The sequence below is a fragment of the Rhinolophus ferrumequinum genome, chromosome 6 (assembly GCF_004115265.2).
Source record: "Rhinolophus ferrumequinum isolate MPI-CBG mRhiFer1 chromosome 6, mRhiFer1_v1.p, whole genome shotgun sequence".
Taxonomy (NCBI): Eukaryota; Metazoa; Chordata; class Mammalia; order Chiroptera; family Rhinolophidae; genus Rhinolophus; species Rhinolophus ferrumequinum.
In genome coordinates, this window is record NC_046289.1 from 62,116,915 (window position 1) to 62,141,812 (window position 24,898).

The 24,898-nt window shown below is 33.9% G+C and overlaps 1 protein-coding gene across 2 annotated transcripts in view; it reads right to left on the reverse strand.

Annotated features, from left to right (window-relative positions):
* Positions 1 to 173: 173 nt before the first annotated feature.
* Positions 174 to 24,898, reverse strand: part of WDR76 (WD repeat domain 76) — a 30,772-nt gene continuing 6,047 nt past the window's right edge. Inside the window, exons 3-13 of one of the 2 annotated variants that reach the window (XM_033107081.1) lie at positions 22,306 to 22,398; positions 21,080 to 21,135; positions 18,618 to 18,744; positions 16,865 to 16,966; positions 16,723 to 16,766; positions 15,695 to 15,848; positions 11,871 to 12,029; positions 8,725 to 8,942; positions 7,981 to 8,133; positions 6,316 to 6,369; positions 174 to 952 (exon numbers count right to left, since the gene is read on the reverse strand). In XM_033107081.1, the coding sequence (XP_032962972.1) occupies positions 697 to 952; positions 6,316 to 6,369; positions 7,981 to 8,133; positions 8,725 to 8,942; positions 11,871 to 12,029; positions 15,695 to 15,848; positions 16,723 to 16,766; positions 16,865 to 16,966; positions 18,618 to 18,744; positions 21,080 to 21,135; positions 22,306 to 22,398 (1,416 nt within the window). In that variant the 3' untranslated portion in view covers positions 174 to 696. Of the gene's footprint in view, positions 953 to 5,077; positions 5,134 to 6,315; positions 6,370 to 7,980; positions 8,134 to 8,724; positions 8,943 to 11,870; positions 12,030 to 15,694; positions 15,849 to 16,722; positions 16,767 to 16,864; positions 16,967 to 18,617; positions 18,745 to 21,079; positions 21,136 to 22,305; positions 22,399 to 24,898 lie in introns of those variants that run through there. The other variant, XM_033107082.1, reaches the window with a different exon arrangement.

The window sequence follows — 24,898 nt, forward strand, 5'->3', positions numbered from 1 at the left end:
CAGGTTACCTAAATACCCCATTGGCAGCAATGGATAGATCATCCAAACAGCAAAAGGATGAAATATTGCTATTTGCGACAACATGGATGGATTTTAACAATGTCATAAGTGAAACAAGTCAGATGGAAAAGGACAAGAACTGTATGATTTCACTCATATGTGGGATATAAAACCAAAAGCAACCAATAAACAAAATACAACAAAAACTCACAGATACAGACAGAATGATGATTACCAGAAAAGAGGGGTTGGGAGAAAAGAGGGATAAAGAGGGTCAAATACTCGTATCTAGTGACCAAAGAAGACTAGACCTTGGGTGGTAGGCACACAAGAGCATACAGATGTGGTAGCATAAAGATGTACATTTGAAATTTACATGTTATTATTAACCAATGTCACCCCAATAAAATGTTAAAAACCTTATCATTAGACCACAAAAACTTTTAATACTGATCAAAGCTTTATAATTTATAATGTTAGAATTTCTCAACATGCTATCTGATTAAAGTGCTGAAGGCATCTCAGTCTCCCCTCAGATTCCCTCCCCATCCTGTAGAAACAACCTCCAAGCCTTCTCCTTTACTAAAAGTACATTCTGCTCATAGTTCTTATTAGGAAATCAATTTATATTTGTTATACAGACACTAATTAATTTGAACAAATTGGTGTTGCTAAACCAAAAACCCAGCAACTCTCTTAATTCATAAAAACATGTATCTTCCCGCTGGAATTACCTCCAGCCAAAATATACCGAGTTGGGTGCACAGCATTGATGGAACACACAGAGACAAGGCACTCTCCACCAAGAAAAGAATGCACCTGCTCTCCCGTCTCATGGAAGATTTCCACCTGTCGTGGATGGGCCATGCTGCCAATTATGACACAGTCTTCTTGTTTAGGGTCCCACACAGCTCGCAACCTGGTCAGCCATCGCCCAGTGATGGTGTTGTGCCTAGTGAAAGAAACAATTTTTTAGAAAACAGTAAATGTTAAATAACTCAAAGTAGCAATGGGCAGAGGGTAAAGATGGCATTGCTCCTAAATGCTGGTTTTCTCTGCCAAGTTTCTGCTCTGTAAATTACTGAGTTACTACCATCAACCTAATCTCCTCCTTCCTACAAGAATCAAACTCCGGACAGATGATGTTTTCTGCATTTTTGAATTTTCAGTGCTGAGTATAGTGGTTTATACTCAGTGGATGGTCACTAAGTGTCTATTGAAATGGCACCTTTTTTGTTCACTATTTTCTAGCTCAACAGATTTTCCTTTTTGCTTTTAAGCACATACAAATAGAATCCTAGAAATAAGAAATATGAAGTCTGACAATTAAGTTCACAAACTCATCCTAGAAAAAGTGCTACATACCTCATTGCTGAATATCACTACAGTCATCTTTGAAGTACTCCCCTTGGGAAGCTATGCACTGATGCCAGTGTCTAGTCCACCCTTCAAAGCAATTTTGGAACTCTCTTTCTGAATGGCTATCAGAGCTGTCGTCGTATTACCCTTGATGTCCTGAATGTCATCAAAATGTCTTCCTTTCATTATTTCCTTTATCTTCGGGTAAAGAAAGAAGTCATTGGGGGCCAGATCAGGTGAGTAGGGAGGGTGTTCCAATACAGTTACTTGTTTACTGGCTAAAAACTCCCTCACAGACAGTATCGTCTGACTGGTGCATTGTCGTGATGCAAGAGCCATGAATTGTTGGCAAAAAGTTCAGGTCATCTAACTTTTTCACACAGCCTTTTCAGCACTTCCAAATAGTAAACATGGTTAACTCTTTGTCCAGTTGGTACAAATTCATCATAAATAATCTCTCTGATATTGAAAAAGGTTAGCAACATCGTTGCAACAAGTTCATGAACGTAATTGTCAGACCTTTGTATATAATCTACGTTATGACTGTTTTAACAAGAGCTGCTATTTCCCGTATTTGTATTCCCCAGATAACCAAACCCCAAAATCATTTTATATTTCCATACAACTTTGAAGTAAAATATATTACTTGGGGCTCAAAGATAAAAATCACAAGGGATATAAGAAAATGTCTGAAGACAAATGAAAATGAAAACACGACATACCAAAATTTATGGGATGCTGTGAAAGCAATACTAACAGGAAAGTTTATAGTGGTAAACACATTACAAAAGAAGAAAGATTTCAAAATCAACAACCTACCTACACCTAAAGGAAAAGAAGAACAAATTAACCAAAAGTTAGCAGAAGGAAGGAAACAAAGATTAAAGCAGACATAAATGAAATAGAAAACCAACAGGAAAAAACTAGGAGTTGATTTTTTTAAAAGATCAACAAAATTGACAAACCCTTAGCTAGATTAAGGAAAGAAGACAGAAAACACATATAACTAAAATCAGAAATGAAAGAGGGGACATTACAACTGATGTCACAGAAATGAAAAGGATTATAAGAGAATACTATGAATAATTATATGCCAACAAATTGGATAACCTAGAAGAAATGGATAAATTCCCAGAAACACACAACTTACTATGACTGAAACATAAAGAAGCAGAAAACAGACCTATAACTAGTAAGGGGATTACAACCTTCCAACAAAGAAATGCCCAAGATCAGGTGACTTCATTAGAGAATCATAACAAACATTTAAATTAGAATTAACACCAGTAGTTCTCAAACTTTTTCAAAGAATTGGAGAGAATACTTCCAAACTCATTCTGAGGCAAGTCCTACACCCTGATACCAAAGCCAGACAAGAACTCTACAAGAAAACTACAGACTAATATCTCTGATAAATATTGATGCAAAAATCATCAACAAAATACTAGCTAAATGAATTCAACAGCACATTAAAAGGATTGTACACCATGACAAAGTTGGATTTATACATGGAAAGCAAGGATAGTTCAACATAAAGAACTCAATGTAATATACCACATTAATAGCATGAAGGACAAACATCATATGATCATCTCACTTGATGCAGAAAAAAATCATTTGACAAAATTCAATAACCTTTCATGATAAAAATTCTCAACAAACTAGGTATAGAAGAAAACTATCTCGACATAATAAAGGCCATACGTAATAAGCCCACCGATACTGTCACACTCAATGGTGAAAGATTGAAAGCTTTCCCTCTAAGATGAGGAAAAAGGCAAGAATGCCGACTCTCGCCAATACTCAAGAGAGTACTGGAAATCCAGTAGGACTACAAAACTGGGCAGGACTACAGACAGTGATCTGCCTAGTTTCCAGGTTGTTCACAACTACACAGATCCTGCATATGAGGCGTCACCATTAAACCACTCAGCATTTGATAAGGGGGACACATTCTGAGCAGTCAAATGACAATTAGTCAATTAGACAAGAAATAAAAGGCATCCATCCAAATTGGAAAAGAAGAAGTAAAATTATCTCTGTTTGCATATGATCTTATATGTAGAAAAGCCTGAAGATTCCACCAAAAAAAAAAAAACCTTAAAAACTAAAATGATTTCAGCAAAGTTGAAGAATATAAAATCACACAAAAACCGTTGCATTTCCACATACTAACAATGACCAATCCCTATCAAAACCTCAATGGTATTTTTTGCAGAAATAGAAACCAAAATATCCTAAAATTGATATGGAAGTTCAAAGAACCATGAATAGCCAAAACAATCTTTTAAAAAAAGAACAAAGTTAAGGGGATTGGGAGGTGGGAGATGAGGGTAAGGGGGATCAAATATATGGTGATGGAAGGAGAACTGACTCTGGGTGATGAACACACAATGGGATTTATAGATGATGTAATACAGAATTGTACACCTGAAATCTATGTAATTTTACTAACAATTGTCATCCCAATAAATGTGGGGAAAAAAAAATAAAGAACAAAGTTGGTGGCCTCACACTTCCTGATTTCAAAACATACAATACTACAAAGCAACAATAATCAAGACAGTGTGGTACTGGCATAAAGACAGACATACAGACCAATGGAAAATAGGAAGCCCAGAAATAAACCCTCATGTATATGGTCAAATGATTGCTGACAAGACTGCCAAGACCACACAATGGGAAAAGGCCAAAGTCTTCAACAAATGGTGCTGGGAAAACTTGATATCCACATGCAAAAGAATGAGACTGGACAGTAACTTTACACCATATACAAAAATCAACTGAAACTGGATTAAAGACCTAAACATAAGACCTGAAACTATAAAACTCAAACAAGAAAACGGGGAAAGCTTCAGGCATTGGATTTGGCAATGATTTATTGGGTGTGACACCAAAAGCACAGGCAACAAAAGTGAAAATAGACAAATAGGACTATATCAAACTTAACTCATTGCATCAAAGGAAACAAACACCTAAGTAAAAAAAAAAACTTACAGAATGATAGATATTTGCAACTCATGTATTAGATAAGGGCTTAATATGATGAATAGGTAAGGAATTCCTGCAACTCAACAACAACAAAAAAATGACCGAATTCATAAATGGGCAAAAGACTTGGACAACTAATACTCCAAAGAAGATATACAAATGGCCAAAAGCACCTGAGATTTTCAACATCAATAACCATTAGAGAAATGAAAATCAAAACTACAATGAGATGTTACCTCACAACCATTAGGATAATAACAAACAGAAGAAAACAAGTGTTGATGAATGTATAAATTAGAACCCAGGTGCACTTTTGGTGGGAATGTAAAGTTGTAAAGTGATGTGGCCACTATGGAAAAATAGTATGGAAGTTCCTCAAAAAATGAAAAATATAATGGTAATTATATAAGAATATAAAAATATAACTATCATATGATCGATCCATCAAAATCCCCCTTCTGGTATCTATCCAAAATAATTCAAATTAGGATCTTGAAGAGATATTTGTACACCCATATTCACTGCAGCATTTTTCATAATAGCCAAGAAGCAGAACCAACCCAAATGTACAATGACAGATGAATAAAGAAAATGAGGCATAGACATACATGGAATATTATGCAGCCTTTAAAAAGGAGATACTGTCACATGCTAGAACAAGGATGAACATAAAGGACATTATGCTAAGTGAAATAAGCCAGTCACAATATGACAAATAACATATGAAGTACCTAAAGTAGTCAAACTTATAGATATGGAAAGTAGAAAGATGGTTGCCAAGGTCTGAGAGAGGAGAAAGGAAGAATTACTGTTTAATGCACACACTTTCAGTTTTGCAAGACGAAAAAGTTCTAGAAATCTATTGAGCAACAATGCGAATATACCTAACACTAACTATACACTTAAAAATGGTTAAGATGGTGAATTTAATGTTATGTGTTTATAACTACAACTAAAAACAAAATTAAAATTAAAAAAACACATTTGGGGCTCTTTTACAGCTCTCCAAAGCAAAAAGAAACATACTGCCCTTCTATTCTCTATACCTTAATATCATTAACAATCCTTTCTTATTAAAGAAGTGTAGACTACGGAGAACCACATTTTCCATTGCCACTCAATGACACTATCTTTAATGAAAATTTGTACTGACCCCAGAATCATCACCCTAGATAAATTTTTTAAAACACATATTAGAAACTAATGAACTAGAATAAAGTTTGGAAAAGAAATTAAATGGGGAAATTTGTGAAAAAGAAAACAAACATACTTAATGTAGCTTAAATATAGCTTCTATAAACTATAAAACTCATGAAACAACAATCAACGTGTATTACATACCCTGTCCCCAACTTCATAAATATGGATAAAGAGGGATGTCTAGGATGAAGGCACTGAGTCAAGTTTGATGTAAAATACATACATTAAAAGTGAATGTATGGGGGAGGAGGGTTATCCCTTTGTGAGGGGTGAAATGTCAAAGTACTGCATTGTTTTGTACACCTGAAAATAATAAATAAATAAATAGTTACAAGTGTTAAAAAAAAACACAAGGTAAAGGTAAAAAGAGGGTAACCAAAGAAATAAAGTAAGTAGGAGGGTAGGGAAACCCAGAACAGGCACAGAGCTTCAGCTAGCTAGCCAGGTGAGTAGTTATAGTCTTCTTTAATAAGATAACATGAGCAATTTAGGTTGGAATAGAATCATTCACCTTATCCAAAAATAACCACCCAGCTGCAAAGAATAGCTCCTGACTAAAAGAGATTGAACCTCTTTATAGAAACAGGGAACCTGGAAACAAGAACCCTGGACAGAATAGGAACTAGCAACCTGGAACACTTAAACAATGTAGTACAAAAATCAGACCTATTACATCTCTTTGACAATCAGGTGTCTTATGTATGTATTCCAACAAACAGCTCATAGTAATCCAGTGCGGGTATTATTCGGCATATGGAAACCTACCTGATGGTAGTGAGGAGAGGAATCTGAGAGGATATACAGCTGCTGTCAAAGAATCTGCACAATAAAGAAGAAAAAGTAATACTGTCTTTATTTCTTGCAAATTTTCTGAAATAACAGTGTTTTTAACAAGATTTTCATTGGTTCATGATATGAAATACTGTTATTTTAAAATGCATAGAATCAGGCTCTAATAAACTTCAGCTAATATATTTAATAAGTTACGAGGAATATTATAAAATTCAGTGCTTATAGTTCAGTGGAGAAATAATTTACTTAAACATTATTACTCCAAACTTAAAATGTACATTCTAAATAATCTGGATTCTAAAACTACATTCAGGTTCACAATAATACATGTCACACATAAGGGGTGTGGTCTGAAAATGCACAAATAACCTAAAAGCACATACACATATCAAGAGCAATTTCCCCATGAGACACATTAGTTGAGGCCTGGTAGTATCATTTCCAGGTGCTGGAGAGACTAAGGCTGGCCAGCCACCAAGAGAAGGAGTTCTTGTGGGGCAGCTGGAGGAGTCCAGAAGGTACCTTGGCAGAAAGAAACTAACACTTTCTCCATCTCCTTGTACCTAGCTATTCCAGTGTAGTTTCTACACACTGGAGCTTACTGCCTAATTAGATTACCAGAAAGCCAAATCACTAACAGCTAACATAACATGAGTAAACTCGGCAGTGCAAATGAACAGGAATGGGACAAACAGGCAGCTCTTGAAACAAAGGATACTGTGTGGGTAGAAAGGGGACACTGGGCTGCCATTGCCTGGTGACTCAATCTCTTAATGGACTTCCTGATAATGCTCACAGACTTCACTAGAAATTAAGTGGGCACCAGTCACAATGCAGACTATGCTCTTCCCAATAGATGGGTCTGAATTAGGTGCCTTTCTAGAGCTTGGCTCACAGTGTACCTTCAACAGATATCTGTTGAATAAATAATAAATGAATTCCAAAATCACTTAAGGTAAAACTCTCATAAATCGAGAAATGCTTACAATGTTAAGCAAAATCAGGGATCCTTGAAGAGAATGAAACCATTTTCCACTGTGGTTGCATTAACATTCCCACATCATTTTTTATTGGCATTATTTTCTATTTTTGGTTCTATTGCTTTATATTACAATTTTTAACCCACTTTTAGCAAGTAGCTATAGAAAGATATCAAAGCTGAAACCATAAAACTATATCCAGTAGTTTGTACAGAAGCCAAATTTTTGCTGTCTTTTCTGCATGCCCATGGCCTGGGGCTCTACCACTTCCATTCAGCATTTCACCTGTAGGGTACTATTCCCAAAGTAAGAGCTTCTCCCTGTGCTATAATTATTTCTCTTCCAGATATCACAAGCCTGCTTTCATTGGGATTTCTGGGATTATTCAGTGATGAAAGGGAAGTCTGACATCCATTCCCCAGGGTAGCTACAGACCTTCTTCGTCAATCTCAAGGAAATTTCCAGACAAAAAAAATGCTGAAAAGCCATTAAAGCCATTAAACACAAGTCATTGATCATTGGTAACCTAGATATAGCTACAAAACAACAACACTAGTGATTGAACAGGGAGCAGCAGTAAACAAAGCTACTGTTTTTCTGACATAGTAGCTACAGACGCTTTAGATTCTCTAACAACATATCTGTCTTCCCGATTTACCTCAGCTTACAATCAGCACATGTGGTCACTATTCTGTTACCAGTAAGAGGTGAAAAATAAGCAGAAGCGATGCTCTTTGTGTGTTCAGTCAAGGAAATCAAAGGCTGGCTTCCCCTGGGAGTCAGGCGCCTTGCGTCATAAATATGAGTGTCCCTGTAAGGGGAGAAATAATTCTCAGTGTCACCACAATGCATGCAGTGAGCCTCTAGAATAGCACGGAACATAAATTACACTCAAATACTCACTACACTGAAGAGCAATTAAGACAAACCCCTCTAATCTTCTGTATTAATTTTACAAATACTGGTGTAGATAAAAAACATTAGAAAACTTCCAAAACCATAGTATGACAATGTAACCAGTGGGTACAGAGAGACAAAATTCTAGTTGGCTTTCCAATCTCTCCAAGAAAAAAATTAACACGGACCAACAAGTTATAGGTCACATATAACTTGTTTTATTTATTTTTTTTTACAAGTTTTCTTCTCAAAAGACTAGAAGTAAATGTATATGATGCCAAGGGAAACAAAATTGTGTATTTGTTTCAATACTTTCACTGTTTATTAAATCCAAAAGAATTTCTCATTTAAAAAAAAAAAATCACACTCAAGAAAAAACTTGTCTGTATAGAAAGGAAAATTATTTGGCTGTGGGTATCACAAAAGTCAGATGTCTAACAACCAAACTAAAACATTATTCCTCATATTAAAAGGCTTAAATCATAAAATGTTATGAAAAACATACCTCAGTCCTGCAGTGATAAAATATTGTCTCTGCACTGGGTGGACATGAACAGTTCTTATTTTTCTCAAAGAAGAACTGATAAGTTTCTCATAAGAAGCTCCAGGTGTACGTCTATCCACCAGTGATATACTTCCATCCCAGTGTCCTACTATGAAAGTTGAGGCATCCTCTGCCAAGAAGTCAAAGGAGGAAAGGCTACTTCTTTCATTTCTATACACCTAAGGATATAAGTAATAATCAACTTATATAACATTCTTCTTTTAAAGAAAGCCAACACATAAATTCTTTGATAAAAGAGTTATGAAACACTTTACCCAAATAACGTCATTTATCCTCCCAATATCCCCACAGGAAGCACAGTGCAAAATGATCATCCCCATTCACAGAGCTGGAAACTAAGGCACTGATCAATAACAAGTGTTGGCAAGGATATAAAGACATTAGAACCCTCACAGATTGCTGATAAGTATAAAATGGTGAAACCAGTTTGGAAAACAATTTGGCAGTTCCTGAAAATGTTTCAATATAGAATTACTATATGACCCAGCAATTCTCCTTATAGGCATATATCCAAGAGAAATCAAGCATATGCCCACACAAAACTTGTGAACATTCAAGACAGCATTATTCACAATAGTAAAAAAATGAAAACCATCCAACTAATGAATGGATAAGTAAAATCTGGTATAGTCATACAATGGAATATTATTCAGCCATAAAAAGGAACGACATTCTACAACATGAACACTGCAAACATTGGCTAAGAAGCCAGTCACAAGAGTACAAATTGTATGACACCATTTATATGAAATGTCCAGAACAGGCAAATCTATAGAGACAGAAAATAGATTAGTGGTTGCCTAGGGCTGGGGGGAGGGGGAAGATGGGAGCACCTACTAATGGTCAGGGGTTTATTTTGGGGGTGATGAAAATATTCTAAACTTAGATTGTAATGATTTCAATCTCCAAATTTCTTATAAGAACATAAACAAATACAAAACAGAATGTGACTTGCATAGATAACTACAAGGTTATGCATTAATAACCAAAGTGTTATCATTAAAGAGGCCTTTTCACAAAAATTATCTCATTTAATCCATGATTAATAGCCCATCTATTTGCAATAAGGATTTGAAATATCAATGTTGCTCTTAAAAAACTATTTTTAAGAAGGTAGAAGTAAAAATTAAAAGAAAAAAAAGCAAAGATACTGAAACTAAACTGTTTCATCTAATTGTCAGTAATTAGGTTAAGTCTGACCAGTAACATGTCAACAGTCTTCAAAAGTCTTTTTTCATATGGTTAAAAACAGACCTAAAGAAACTTAAACATCTTCATTTTTAAAAGAAAACCCAAAAACTATTAGCTCCAATCAGGGAGAAAGTCTCCTCAATTGTAAAAAATATTATTTTAGGAATTCAGTGAAGAACAAAAGAAGTTACATATTATAATTATTAAAATAATTATTTTAAAACTTTTAAAATAATTATGAATCATCTGTACATAGACTATTAGAATAACTACAAAGACATTAACATGTGTTAATTCTGAGTACTGGCATATATAAAAAAATAAGGTATAAAATTAGATCATCAATTAGTATTTACAAAGAAACGTCAGTGATAAGTAACCTGTTCTCTTCACTGTCTATCACATATAAACTGCTCTTATACTGCGGACCTCTAAAAACTTTAAAAGTACCATTCAAAATAAGATAAAAGATGAAAATCTACATCTAAGTTTCACAAAGATTAAAACCCATATTAAAAAAAGAGTGATTTGTGAGAATTCTCTTACTGAGGAAATCTGATATTGGTAAGCACCTCAAATGGTATGTTTGTTGTAAACATTAAATAGTAGGTATTTAAGTAGTAGACCAAAACAATCATTGGGATCCAATTTTGTGAGGATTCCTCAGGCCTTTGGAAACTTGTGGCCTACCCCACCAGAGAACAAACTGGTTAGAACACCTCCAAGAAGTAGTCTGGTGATCTAGGTAGTCTCTGGGAGGATGCGTGGTCATGAGTATGAGCCCAAGACCTTTCAACTGTTCTTAAACAGGGTTTTAGACCAGAGGGATTAGACTAGCCCAGGAAAAGACCTTATCTTCAACAATAAACTTGGTTACAAATACACTTGGTCTAAGATGTTCTATCCATTTCTGGCCATAGTACAATTATATGACATCTAATGGCAGTTTTCATTCTAACTTCACCAGATAAAAACAGCTGAGCTAAACCAGATATGATAAATCTTAGCTAGAAGAATAGGAAAAAACTAGAAAACTAAAAAAAAAAAAAAACACTGTAGTTTCTGGGTTCTACCGTGTTTCCCTGAAATAAGACCTAGCCGGACAATCAACTCTAATGCGTCTTTTGGAGCAAAAATTAATATAAGATCCAGCATTATATTATAATATATTATTATATTATATTATGTTGTTATAATATAACATATTATATTATAATATAAAATGTTATATTACATATTATACCCGGTCTTACAGTAAAGACCAGGTTTTATATTAATTTTTGCTCCAAAGACGCATTATAGCTGATTGTCTGGCTAGGTCTTATTTTCAGGGAAACACGGTATTACAGGCCAAAAGTTTTAGGTATAATATTGTACTGTTATATGATGAATTTTTCTGTAGTCTTTTTTGTCACATCTAAGACTCATCCCCACTAAATTCACAAAGGCCAGGAATGATGAACAAAAGTATAATAATATTCCAATATTTTTCCTGAATGAAAAGTAAGTACAAGTATTAAGCTTAAAAATACAAGTTATTTTATTTAAAAGCTTTTTGCAAAAATAAAATAGTAAGAGAAAACACGTATTATGTGCCAGACTCTATTCTAAGTACTTTATCGGCATTACTTCATTATCTACATTTAATCCTCATGACAACCCTATAAGGTACTATCCTATTTCACAATTAAGGACACTGAAGCACAAAGAAGTAGTAACTTGCCAGGGTCACACAAGTAGTTATAGATGGTTTGGGACATAGGCAGGCAGTGCGGTAATAGTCCCTATTCTACACCACCTCACCCAATCTGACCGGTATAATAATCATTCATGTGGCATTTCATAAAGAATTCAGAATATCATATGAGGTCAACATGTAAACACATTAACATTACCTCCTCAAAAACAGCGCTGGAAATATCTCCACAGCGTAACGTGCCATCATAGCTCAGTGATAGCATGTGAGCCGGATTGGCTGGTGAGAAGTAAAGACAGCTGACTGGCTGACTATGGGGTTGAAAAACATAAACTCCATCTTCTTTAGGTTGGTGAGTCTGGAAAAGAGTTGGGGGCAGGGAGAGAGACAAAAACTAGTGAAAAGTAGTAATATTTTCTGTATCATTATGTCACTGAACTATTTATGTCTTTATTACATTTAGTCTTTTTTTAGTCTATAATTGTACCCACCTCCCCTTTAGAAAGTTAGAACTAGAAACTTTATACTGTCACTGAATTACTTTTTTCTAATTTTCAATCCAACAATAAGTCACATTTATTTTAAGTTTCCAGCTTTTTGCAACTAGATAACCAGTTTTATTATAGAGAAAAAAATTACTGCTAATTATGATTTCAGTTCATGAAATCCTCAGGAAATGAAAAATCTACTCTATTTCATACAACATACAGCATAATTCCTTATACCAAAAACAAGATCTATACCATTACCACTCTGCTTCCTAGGTATGCTGCTATATAATATGAGTATATACATCATTCTCAGCACAATTTTTGTAAGGTGCTTGGTCCCAGCACAAAATGAGTTTTAGAAATATTTCATCCCCCAAAAAACACCATGAAAATGCATGTATTTGAATATCCATATTAACATTATTATTTGTAGGGATTAGCCTTTCCACAACTGGATTACTAACTCCTAAATCATCACTTTTCAGATTTGAATAAGTTGCATTCTTATGCTCTGGTTCACATTACCATCTATCATCTATCATCTGGTTCAACTACCATCTCCAAATCTGTTTTAGTCTACTCTAAAATACTCCAGCAAAATAAAATAAAATAAAACCTCCAGCATTTTTGTTTGCTTTTTTATTTTAAATTTTAAAATAAACAGAAGAATTTTGAAAAGAAGAAGAAAAGGAACGGAAAAAATTACAATCACACACACTTCTCCTCCTACTCAGAGTTTACCACTGTTAACATCTTGGCGTATTTGTTTATACAGCTCTTTTTTTTTTCACTTGTATTTATTTTAAGTGTTTTTTTCCAGGACCCATCAGCTCCAACTCAAGTAGTTGTTTCAATCTAGTGTGGAGGGTGCAGCTCACACTGGCCCATGTGGGGATTGAACCGGCAACCCTGGTGTTATGAGCATCGTGCTCTAATCAACTGAGCTAACCAGCCACCCCCTATAGAGTTTATCTTTTAGAAAAACAACTCTCCATTGTTAAAAAGAACTCAAACAATACAGATATGTACAAAGACAAAAGTTTTTAAAAATTCACTCCAAATTCAAAATTAACCAGAACTGTCATTAAAATTGTAAGTGATCTTTACAAATATCTTTATATGTACTAATGGAGATAGAATGACAGAGAAGAAATTTAGAAAAGAATAAGACCATGCTACATATGCCATTATTAATAGCATTAAAGATAGCTATACTTTAAAATAATAAAAGCAAATCAAGCTGAAGAAATTTTTGGACTTCAAGTATTTCTTTACAACACATATCTCTTAAAAGGAAAAAGTATAAAACTTAAAGCAGTTGTACTCATTACGCATTTTTATTTTTTAACTGTCTCAATTTTAAATGATTTCTATTCATGGAGACGTTATTCTCTTCCCTCCTCCAATCTCCTCTTTCTCCAGCCTATATTTTGTTATCTTATTTTTATTATAGTAAAATATTTTGTCCAGATAATAACATTCACATCTAGATCTGTAACCATAATTTATATAGATATTTAATATTAGTTCTGCATTTAAATGGATTCAATGCTCATCATCAATTCTTTTGTCAAACTTCTCCATTCCTGAATTCTGATTTATTCTTAATTGGCTGAGATTTTCTGTCAGTTTTCTTCCAGATGAATTTTAGTTTTTTCACATTTGAGAATACCTACCTGCTGCCTTTGCATTAGAGGAGTATCATGGGCTGGTTAAGTATTCTGGGACCATACTTCTTTCCCTCAGAACTTTGTAAGCATTACATGAAATGTTGCTGTAAAAAACTGAGGCAAGCCTGGCTTTTCCCCTTGAATATAACGTTTTTTCTGCCTGAAGAATTCTTTATCCTTTAAGTTCCAAATTTCCCTAGAATGTCGTATATACATTCAAATCTACCAATTCAATTCTGTCTTTTCAAAAAAATTCTCTTTGAATGTATTTTCTATCCCATTGTGTCCCAGAATCATCTTTGACTATCTTTCCTTTACTATTGGTTTGTCTCTTAGAGCTTTTTTCATCTATGTTTGATATTACTTTTAATCTTTCCTTTAATTTCTATAATTTAATTTTTTGCAGTCTACTCTGTTCCTTGCTTCTGTCTAATTTATTAGTTTCACTGATCTTCAATTTGTGTCCTTAGTCCTGCAATCTCCTTTTTCATCTCTTTCTGTGACTTTATCATCTCTTTGAGTCTTATTTTACCAAATCAATGTTATTAACTTGTTCCACAGCAGCACTGTCCAAAAGAATTTTCTGAGATGACGAAAATATATGCACTATCCAATATGGTATCCATTAGCCATGTGTAGCTATTAAGCACTTGAAATGTGCCTAGTGTTAACTGAAGAACTGAATTTTCTATATTAATTTAAATGAAAACAGTCTCATATGAGTAGTAGTTACTGTACTGAACAGTACAGTTCTACAATCTGGAGCAACTGAAGAGAAATTCCTTCCTTATGTTTTTCTTCTAGGTCTGTCTTTGCATGCTAGGTTCTTTCATTGTTTTTGTGACAGTGTTTGTCTAGTTGCCACATCATTTCTTTTCATTTTCATTATGCTTGAGTTGCTATGCCCATGCTAGTTGCTCTGATATAACATATTGAATTTTTCTCCTAGTACCATACTTTTTTAATCCCCTAGTCTGTTTGTGTTCCTTCCTTATCTCAATGTTAAAGCTGTTCTCAACTTTCTAATGGTAGCCTATTTTCTAAACCAATGGCCTTTTTTCTGTTCTCATTCTTTTTAACTTGTCTGCAAGAAGCCCTGTCAAACTCCCATCCTTGAAATTCATGTCTTAACTTCTATAACCTTATACTATTTCTGACCCTCTTCCCACTTCTCTACTTCAGTTTTCTTTACCAAATTCTTTCACCTCCTACCCCCAACTCACATCTTATCAAAACATTGGAGAACCTTTGCTCCCAAAATAAGAGAAAATTTGGTTTCTATTTCTTCTTCCCACTTACAAAATCTGTTTATTATCAAGTCACCATGGTTTCTTCATCTTCATTAATTATCCTTATGATAATTTTCAGGTCTTTGTTTTAATTCCCCAATTAGAAAATAAATTCAGAGAACATTAACTTGGCTTTTCTCAATTTTGTAAACACTAAAAGCAATCAATGTAGAATTATATGTATAATGAATGGAATTCAATGTCCGTTTCTGATTCATCAAAAAATGTCTGGGATCATCCTAAGCAGATCCTTAGGAAGACATTTTAATTCAGCTTACAAACTATTTTAAACATAATTAGAAAAATAAGAACTTTATGTGATCTTTTCATATATGCATTTAAAGTTGTAATAGTTTCCTGGCAGTTAATTTATGCCCAGATGACTAATGATATTCAAACTAAAAATGTTTAAGTTCTATAAAGCAAATTTAAATTCCTCCATATTTCTAAGATTTGGAATCACAAAGCACAAAACTATAAATAAGTAACATCTATAAACACATGGTTCTAGGGTATTTTCTTAGACTATTTGCTTCAAACTTTAGTATCTTCAAAAAATTAATAATAACTTACCAAATCCCAAAGTCCAACTTGCCCAGATTTGGCCCCAGCTGCCACCAAAGTTTTAATTTCTGATGGATGGAAAGCTATAGAGAATATTGCACCTTTGGTAACTTTATAAACAGTGTCTTCACTAATGACCATGCCACTTAAATTGGCTTTGTAGCTGAGAAAATTAAAAAGTTAAATTTTAGAAGTAAAACCAATCTCAACAGACAAAATAAGACGACTCAAAAAAGAAAAATCACAATTATTAAATAAATATGGGAAAATACTCAACCTCCTGCCAACCAAAGAAATCGAATTAAATAATGGGGTACTATTTTTCACTTAGAAAAGCTAGTAGGCTGCAGTTAAACATATACATTCATATATATTGCTAGTGGCAGAATAAGTCCATATAAGATTTTCAGAAGGAAAAAAAAAAGAGATTTTGGAAAATAATTCAGCAATGTATACCAAAAGCCATAAAAATGTCCATAATATTTGACTCATTAATCTCACTTCTGGAATCTATTCTAAGGAAATAATCTGCTACCACAAATATATACTTCAACAAACACATGCCCACATAGAAACATACAAAACTAAATGGAAAACAACTCCAAATACCAAGGGTGTAAGAGAAGGTTAAGTAAATTCTACCTACTCAATGGGTTATTGTATAATTATTCAATAAATTTAAAGACTCTAGTAGCATGCAACCACAATGTTAATGAAAAAGCATAATGCAAAATTATATAGGCATTAGAACATAACAATAAAAATGTATGGGGATTCATTCACTTATTAAACTTTGAATGAATATACACTACTGTTTGGTTATTGAGACAAAACCCTTGCATTCATGAAGCTTATATCCTCGTGGTACAGCATATGGCAATACTTTAAAGGAAATATATAAAAACAACAGTTGTTAAGGATAGAATTATTATGGATAATTTTTTTCACCTCATTTTCAAAATTTCCTATAATGGTATATAGTCTATCATTTGAAGATCTCACAAAATGTAAAGCAAAAGCAAGGAATTTTAACTCACGTTTTAAGGCTAGATAACTCCTTCTCAATGTTCTTACTACTTGTCTGAAACAGGAGAGCCAAAGTACTAAGTTAATATATGCACTCAAATTTCATTAACAAATGATTCTAAACGCTTATATAAAAGCCCTCCCAAGTGATACCTTGCTCACTTCAGCCCAAGTCTGTAGAAATTCTTTGAATAGTTCACTGTTGTCATCTCGATTTTCAGGAATCATTTCTAAAGGCCCAGGAGGTAACAAAGGCTGTTATAAAAAAAAAAAAGAAAAATGAAAAAAGTTGGTTGATTGTTGCCCTGCCCTAGAAGCTTGAGGTTTTTCATTACTTTACTTTCATACCAACAACGGGGGTGACACATCATTAGCATTTCAAAAATAGCTGTTGAATGAATGCCATGTATCCTATAAAGTAATAGAATGTATTACCTCCTTTAATCTTCTCAATATTAATCCAGTGAATGATACCACATTTTAAAGACATTGGAATGAAACCTAGAGAAGTTAACTTGTCCAAAGTTATACTGCCAATAACTGGAGTTGCTGATTCAGACAATTCAATTTCATTACTCAAAGTTACTGTTCTATGCCAGCGTTTTTTAAATCACAGGTGTAACCCATAGGTCATGAAATCATTTTAATATGTCACAACCAAGGGTTGGGGGGCTGGAAGGGATTAACAAGTACAAGTTGGCAGTTAAAAATAGTCACGGGGATGTAACATACAACATAGGGAATATAATCAATATTGTAATAACTATGTACAGTGCCAAGTGGGTACTAATTTGGGGGATCACTTTGTAAATTATATAAATGTCTAACCACTATGCTCTACACCTGAAACTAATATAAAATAATATTGAATGTCAGCTATAATTGGGAAATTTTAAAAAAAAATTTTTTAAAGAATACTATATATTTGAAAATTGCTAAGAAATGTCTTAAGTCTTCATTACATGAAAAAAAAATGTGCCAAAAAAAAAAAAATTTCACAACCAGCAATGTTTTAGTGAATGAGAAAAGAACAGAAAAAACAAAAGTGCATCACATGTAAAGGTATCATCTCACAAAAGTTTGGTTTCGGGGAGGGGTGTGTGTGTAATGAGTTCAATGTAAATATATTTCTCATCATGGGCGAAGGCTTCAAAATAATTTGAAAGCTACTCTTCCCATAGCACTTTAATTTGCAATTAACCACCAAAGAACCAGCCTAATTAGTGCTGTCTTATAATTTATGATTAAGTACTTAAATACAGAGTATTGAAAACAGCAGGTGCTCTTGAGTAAAAAATATAATTATGATCTTATTTAGACAATACATTTGGTAAATAAGACTCTTCCCACTCATGATAGTATAAACTATAGCAAGGAACCCCCATCACTATTAACACATTTTATTATTAATATTAATAACTCCATTTATTTATTACTAAGCCCTGAATACAATGTAAGGATCTTTACACAAACTATTTCATTTAACCCTCATAACACCCTGTTGAAGTTTCTATTATTGTTGCCATTTAAAAAATGGGAAAGCCACGACTCAGAAAGTGTAAGTAATTTACCCACAATCCCACAGCAGGTAAGCCTGCAGAAATATAGAATCCAACCCAGTCTTAATGGCTTAGAAATCTTACTCATTACACCATACAAGTCAAGTATTAAATTAATAAAGTGCAAATTAAACATAATTTAATGACCTTGTAGTCTAGTTTCAAACACTTCAAAATTTTCAATATTTTATGGGGGGAGGTGGGTTGACAGTGTGAGGAATATAAATGATAAATGTCTAACTATTATTTTGTTTTGTGCACCTGAAACTAATAAAAAATAAATAAAATATTTACCAAAAAAAAAAAGTCAGTATTTTATTAATTTAATGTATTGTATTTGCACTTACATTTTCATCTGCTACTAATGTCGGCTCGGTTGGGATTACTGGTAATGAAACTCCTGAAGGATCTACATTTAGTAATCGCATTGACCTTCTACATCCAGTCTCATTTTCTTTCTTCTTAGGCTTCTTTCTAAAAGGGGGGGGGGAAACTCATGTACCCATAGAACAGTTTAGGTATTTACTAATATTAATGAGTTAACTATAGGAATGTATCCCACGAATATAGTCACACATTGCAAAGATGCATGTACATGGCTACACTCATTTTAATTAAATGTCTAGAAATATCACAAATGTTCCTCATGGGGAGGTGAGGGCTGTTAAATGATGACATACAGACCTAACAAAACAATTTGCAGGCATAAATAAGAATGAAATAGATAGTGTGCTGATATGAAATGAACTCATAAGAAACAAAAACAAGGTCCAGTACATATTAAATATGATTCTATTTGTTTTTTCTTTTACAAAAAGTTTACATATACATATATATTTGTGTATGCTGAGATTACCGACAGAAGCACATACGTGAAACTATTAAGAGCGGTTTCCTTTAGGGACAAGGTTTGGAGAACTAAGGTCTAGGATGGAAAAGAAACAAATATTTCATTGTATTCCCTTCAATATAATTTACTTTTTTTTTTTAATTGGGGAATATTGGGGAACAGTGTGTTTCTCCAGGGCCCATCAGCTCCAAGTAGTTGTCCTTCAATCTAGTTGTGGAGGGTACAGCTCAGCTCCAAGACCAGGTGCCATTTTCAATCTTTAGTTTCAGGGGACACAGTCCACCATCCCATGTGGGAATTGAACTGGCAAACTTGTCGTTCAGAGCTCACGCTCTAACCAAGTGACCCACCCGGCCACCCCAGACATCTCCCCTTTCTAAATCCACGTTACAACTGGACTGACCCTTGTGGTTCTTATTATGATTGCAAGATGCCATTCAGCAATAACCGTTAAGAAACTTTGAAGAAAGTTAGTTTATTTCTTAGAGGCCCTGGTGAGCACAAGACATGCCGGGTGCACACAGGATAGAGATTGAGGGAGAGCGTGGGCCTGGGTTCTGCTTTTATTGGGGTCGAAAGTGGGGGCCTAGGGTTTCCAGAGCTCATCTGTTTTGATTTTGAAACGTAAGAGTGAGAATTTAAAGCCCTGGAAGAAAAACAAACAAGTAGCTCAAATGGTTAGTTATCAAAGTCAACCAAGATCTCTAAAACAAAGGAGGTTCAGTGCACAGAGGCGGCCTGGCTCTTTATCTAGTGACTGGCAGTGTACTGATTCTAGACAGCCTTCCTTGAAGGCAGATGCCTCTTTGAAATGAATGCCTCTTTGAAATGAATGCCTCTTTGGAGTGGATGCCTAGGCAATCAAAGCTTAAGTCAGAAACATACATTACAAAAAGAAAAGCCAACTGTCAGGGCTTAAACTACAATTATATGTTTGTAGTGATGCTGGTGTAAACAAACCTACTGCACTGCCAGAAGTATAAAAGTATATCACATACGCGTACAATTACAGTAAGCGGCTATACCATTCAGATTTGTGAAAGTGTGCTCTATGATGTTAACACACCAAGAAAATCGCCCAACGACAAATTTGGGAACAAATCAAAAATCTATTAATCAAGTGGTAACAGAACCAGTGCTATTGTTTTGCAGGATGAATGATGTTCCTCTTACAACATTTCACACTCACAAGTATCTGGCCATGATTAAGTTTAGCTTTTCGCAAGCTAATTGACCTGTATTGGAATCAAACCAATTAAGTGATGCTATATTTCATTAGCACTAGCACTAAACAAATGATCTAATGATGCCAAGATTTTTAGTTTCTTCATTTATACATAAGCACTGCTAAAATGCAGTAGACAGAACTTAAGCTAAGGAATCATGGAGTTCAAATCTTAAAGCTTCCACTTATGAGCTATTTGGACCTTGTGCAAATTACTTTACCTCTTTGAGCCTGTTTTCTATCTCACAAAATGGATATATTACCTCCCACATTTGGTTGTTATCAGAATTAAATGAGATAATACGGGACAAAATTTTTAGGTCACTGAACCTTTTAGGTTTCATAGATGTTCAATAAATGTTAATTTCCTTCCTTTATTCTAGGAATGGAAAAGAAAAATTAAGAAACAAAAAGATAACAGAAAAGTAAAAAGAATCTTTAAGAATAATAGTTTCCTAGGCAAAAATAAGAATAATTTAGTGGAAATAAAGATTGCCCTCCATTAGCAGCAACAGTATTGAATATAAACAAAATTCAGCTCTCAAGATTCTATTTCCTATATAGTCCTTTGATTAAGATGAGAACTTTAGAGTTATTAAAAGGTAGCATTCCTTCACAAATCCTATAAGGATTAAGATTAAACTACAGAGTTTCTGATCTGTTACTTATTATGCCAAACCATTTTTTCAAATTATAAAACGCCCCAGTATATCATGGTAAACCGAATATTTTACCTTTTGGTCTCAGGAGGCTGTCTCTTCTCTATCATTTCACGGAGCCTTGCAGCTGACTGCAAAATACACAAAATATATACACATAAAAATAATACAACTACATAGCTTCCCTTTTAAAATATTAAGTATCTGCTACGATATCCACATAAACTAAGACCTATACAGAAAATAAAGATCCTTAAAATATGATACCTGCTCTTGGTAGTAGACATGAAACAAATATACTTATCAATAACACTGTCTAAAGTACTGACATTCTGATACCTTGAACCAGGTTGCTAATGAGTTTACATGATTAAACATTAAACATTTAATCAAATGCACTATCACAAATTAAAAGGTTTAACTTCTACTACTAAGGCAATCAATCCTACTTTGATATTTTCTAGATAAGTTATTTATAGGTTATACTTATATAAATCAAATAATTTCTGTTAACCAAAATCAAAATCAGAGATACTTTGTCTAAATTTCTGATTTATTTTCATTAATGACATATATATATAATTTATTTATATAAAATTATATTAACTCACCCTCCCTCCCCTCAAGATGAAAACACACACTGAATATTTGAGAATCTGGTATTCAGAGAAATCACTTAATTACTTAATAAAGCCAAAGGTTTGATACGTTTTGGGAGAAAACATCACACACTCTCCTAAACAACTTTTCTCTCATATAGAAGTTTCAGCCCCAGTGTAATGACACTAATGTAAATTATATCTTTAGTTATGATTATAAAATATTAGCATACATCTGGCCATTTATCCTAAAAGCTCCCTATACAAACTGTACTCCCATTTAGTTTGAAAGTTCAAGATTTCTTAAAAGAAAAAGCTTGTCCTCTCACCTGTCTACCACACATCCTTCAAACCATCCATTTCCCACTTCCCTGTTATCCTGCAGTTACAGCAACCACTTGAAACATACCGTTTCTTTGAATCCAAGACAACCTCATAAGACATCATTACTTTATGCACCACCAAAAGGTGGGGAGGAGGAAGCTGCCAGTCATAGTTTTAAGATGACAATTTCAAAAATATTAAAAAGAAAAAAATGTCTTGGTATCAATAAAATATGGTAACCTCTTTCTATTAAATGGAAACTTGCTCCTAATTTTACCCTTCCCCATTTGACACTATGAAACCTGATACTATTAGTATTTTATTAACTGCTAGCAAGAGGAATAGCATCTTGGTTTTTATTAGAAACTCCACACAAACCTCAGACAACTGAAGAGAAGCAAAAAAGTTTGCATTTTCTGATATGTTCTTCAGTCTCTTCCTTTCATACGGTGACAATCCTGAAAAATCATCCTATGAAATTACACCAAAAAGATTCTGTTATTTTACATAATTCATAGCAAGAGCACCTCACAAAACTAGGTGTTAGATTCTCTGCATGTATACTTTCCTTCAAATTGCACTACTCTATTCATTTCATGACATCTTACCAAACCAGTACATTTGCTTTAATAGCTATTGAGTGAAAGCATTTGAATTTGGGATAATCACAAGATAACTGTATGGCTTCCCAATTAAATAGCAAGTAATCGTATATCAGAAGTCAAGTAGTGTAACTTTTTTTTTTTTAGTAGTGTAACTTAAAAGTAAATTATTTCCTACTGGCCATTAATTGTACTATTACTCAAAGCTATCTTTTTATTAAACAAAACAAGAAAGAACTCAATAATAGAAAAACTTTAATTCATTGAAAGTGTTAAGGAAGTTCAGAAAGAACAACAAAAAAACTAGATAAACACATGAGCAGAGAACTAGAGAAGCATATAACTGGAGAAGCAATCTTGGAGGTCCAACATCCAACTAATAGATGGGGGCAAGGGGAGCAGAGAAAATTGTTAGAGAAATAATATAAGAAAGTTTCTCAAAACTGAAAATGTGAGTTTCAAGATTACAAAGGGCCCAATGAGTATGCAGCACAATGAGTGAAAAAAGACCCAAGCCTAGATACATCATCACGAAATTTCTTAATACCTAAAAAAAAAAATCTTAATACCTGAGATAAAAGAAGACCCTAAAAGTGTGCAGACGGAAAAAAAGATCACAAAGAACCAAGAATCAAAATGACATTAACTTCTCAATACTGAGGGAAGCTAGAAGACAATGGAACAATATGTTAAAAATTCTAAGGAAAAATTAAATTATTTTCAACTTACAATTCTAAATCCAATTAAGCCATCAATCAAATGTAATAAAAACTTTTCCAGACATACAAACTACCTCTCATACACCTTTCGTTAGGAAGTTACTATAAGCTGCACTTCACCAAAGTGAGAGAATAAACTAAGAAAGAGAAAGACAGGATCCAGCACAGGAACGAGAAAAGATCAAAGAAATTCAAAGGAAAATGGGAAAAGTCTGGCCAAGAAAAACAGTCCAGAAAGAAGCAGGAAAATGGAGGGCAAAAAAAATGCACACGCATTTTAAGAAAGGAAAAAGCTCTATTAAAATTGTGATAATATATACCGATAACAAAAAGATGAATATAAGTTATATGTACACATTTTTTTGGCATGCCCGGTGTGTGTGTGTGGGTGTCTGCGTCTGAAGCCATTAGAATTCTTTATATTGAGAGAAATTTTACAACTCTGATAAAGCTTGGGCTGTACCTAATTAAGAATGCGGGAAGGAAAAGCATGGGTGGGATGAGGCTACATGTGTGTAAAAGGTATTCTGTAAGTGCATCTTCATCTTCCGTAGTAAGTCAATATGTAGATAATGTGGCGGGGGGGTAGTAGCTAAGAAGGCTGAAAGTGCAATTTGTCTGTTGAGCAGCACTCACAAAAAGAGAGAGATGTGGCAGAAAACTGCTGGCTGTTTTGATTTGTTTCTGTGTATATGTGTGTACATACGGAATTACCTATTTGTGTGTGTGTTTGTATATATAATACACATGTGGAATTATGACTTAAACATGTATTTACATGTATTACCTTGACCAAAACAAAGATTTTTCTCACATACACAAAATAATAGTGGCAGCAAAGGTGAAAGATTTTGTCGCTGCCTTTAAAAACTACTTCTCAGAGAAAAACATCACCACCATCAAGGACTTCCTAAAAATCGATTTCAAAATGCTTCATACTGAGATCAAAGGAACAAATTTAAATGACTCTACTTACCACAAAAAAAAGTAAGAAAATTTATTAAGAAAAATATCAGTTTTTTAAGAGGTATGTGCAACTCAAACTATTCGCATCCATTACCCACCTCTCAAAAACTTGCAACATGAAAGACAAAGACCAACAAAACATTTTAAAAAGTGGACTCTCAAAATAAACATATTATAGGAAATAGAAATTTTAAAAAAAAAACACTCCCATTATCTTCAGAGACTTAAGAAGTCACTTCGTCCATAAAAGAAAGGGGTGCTATGCTTAAAAAAGCAAAGAAGAAAAATAACTTCAATTTAAAAACAGCATAATACTAAAAATTCAAACTGTATGAATCAATTTATATAACATTCTCCAAGTGACAAAACTATAGAGATGTAAAAACAAAATAGTGGTTGCCAGGGGTTAGGGATGGTGAAAAGAGATGCTGATGAACATAACTATAAAGAAGTAACCTAGAAAGGCCAATCGGTAACCACAAGATTGCCACGGGGATACCAAAGACAGTTTGGGGAATATAATCAATAATGTAAAGATTTGTAGGGTGTCCGATGGACACTTGTCCTATTACGGAGACTACTTCATGGATAGTGTAGATGCCTGACCACTGCACTGTATACCTGAAGCTGAAGCTGAATAATATTGAATGTCAACTATAATTTTATATATATACATGTACGTAT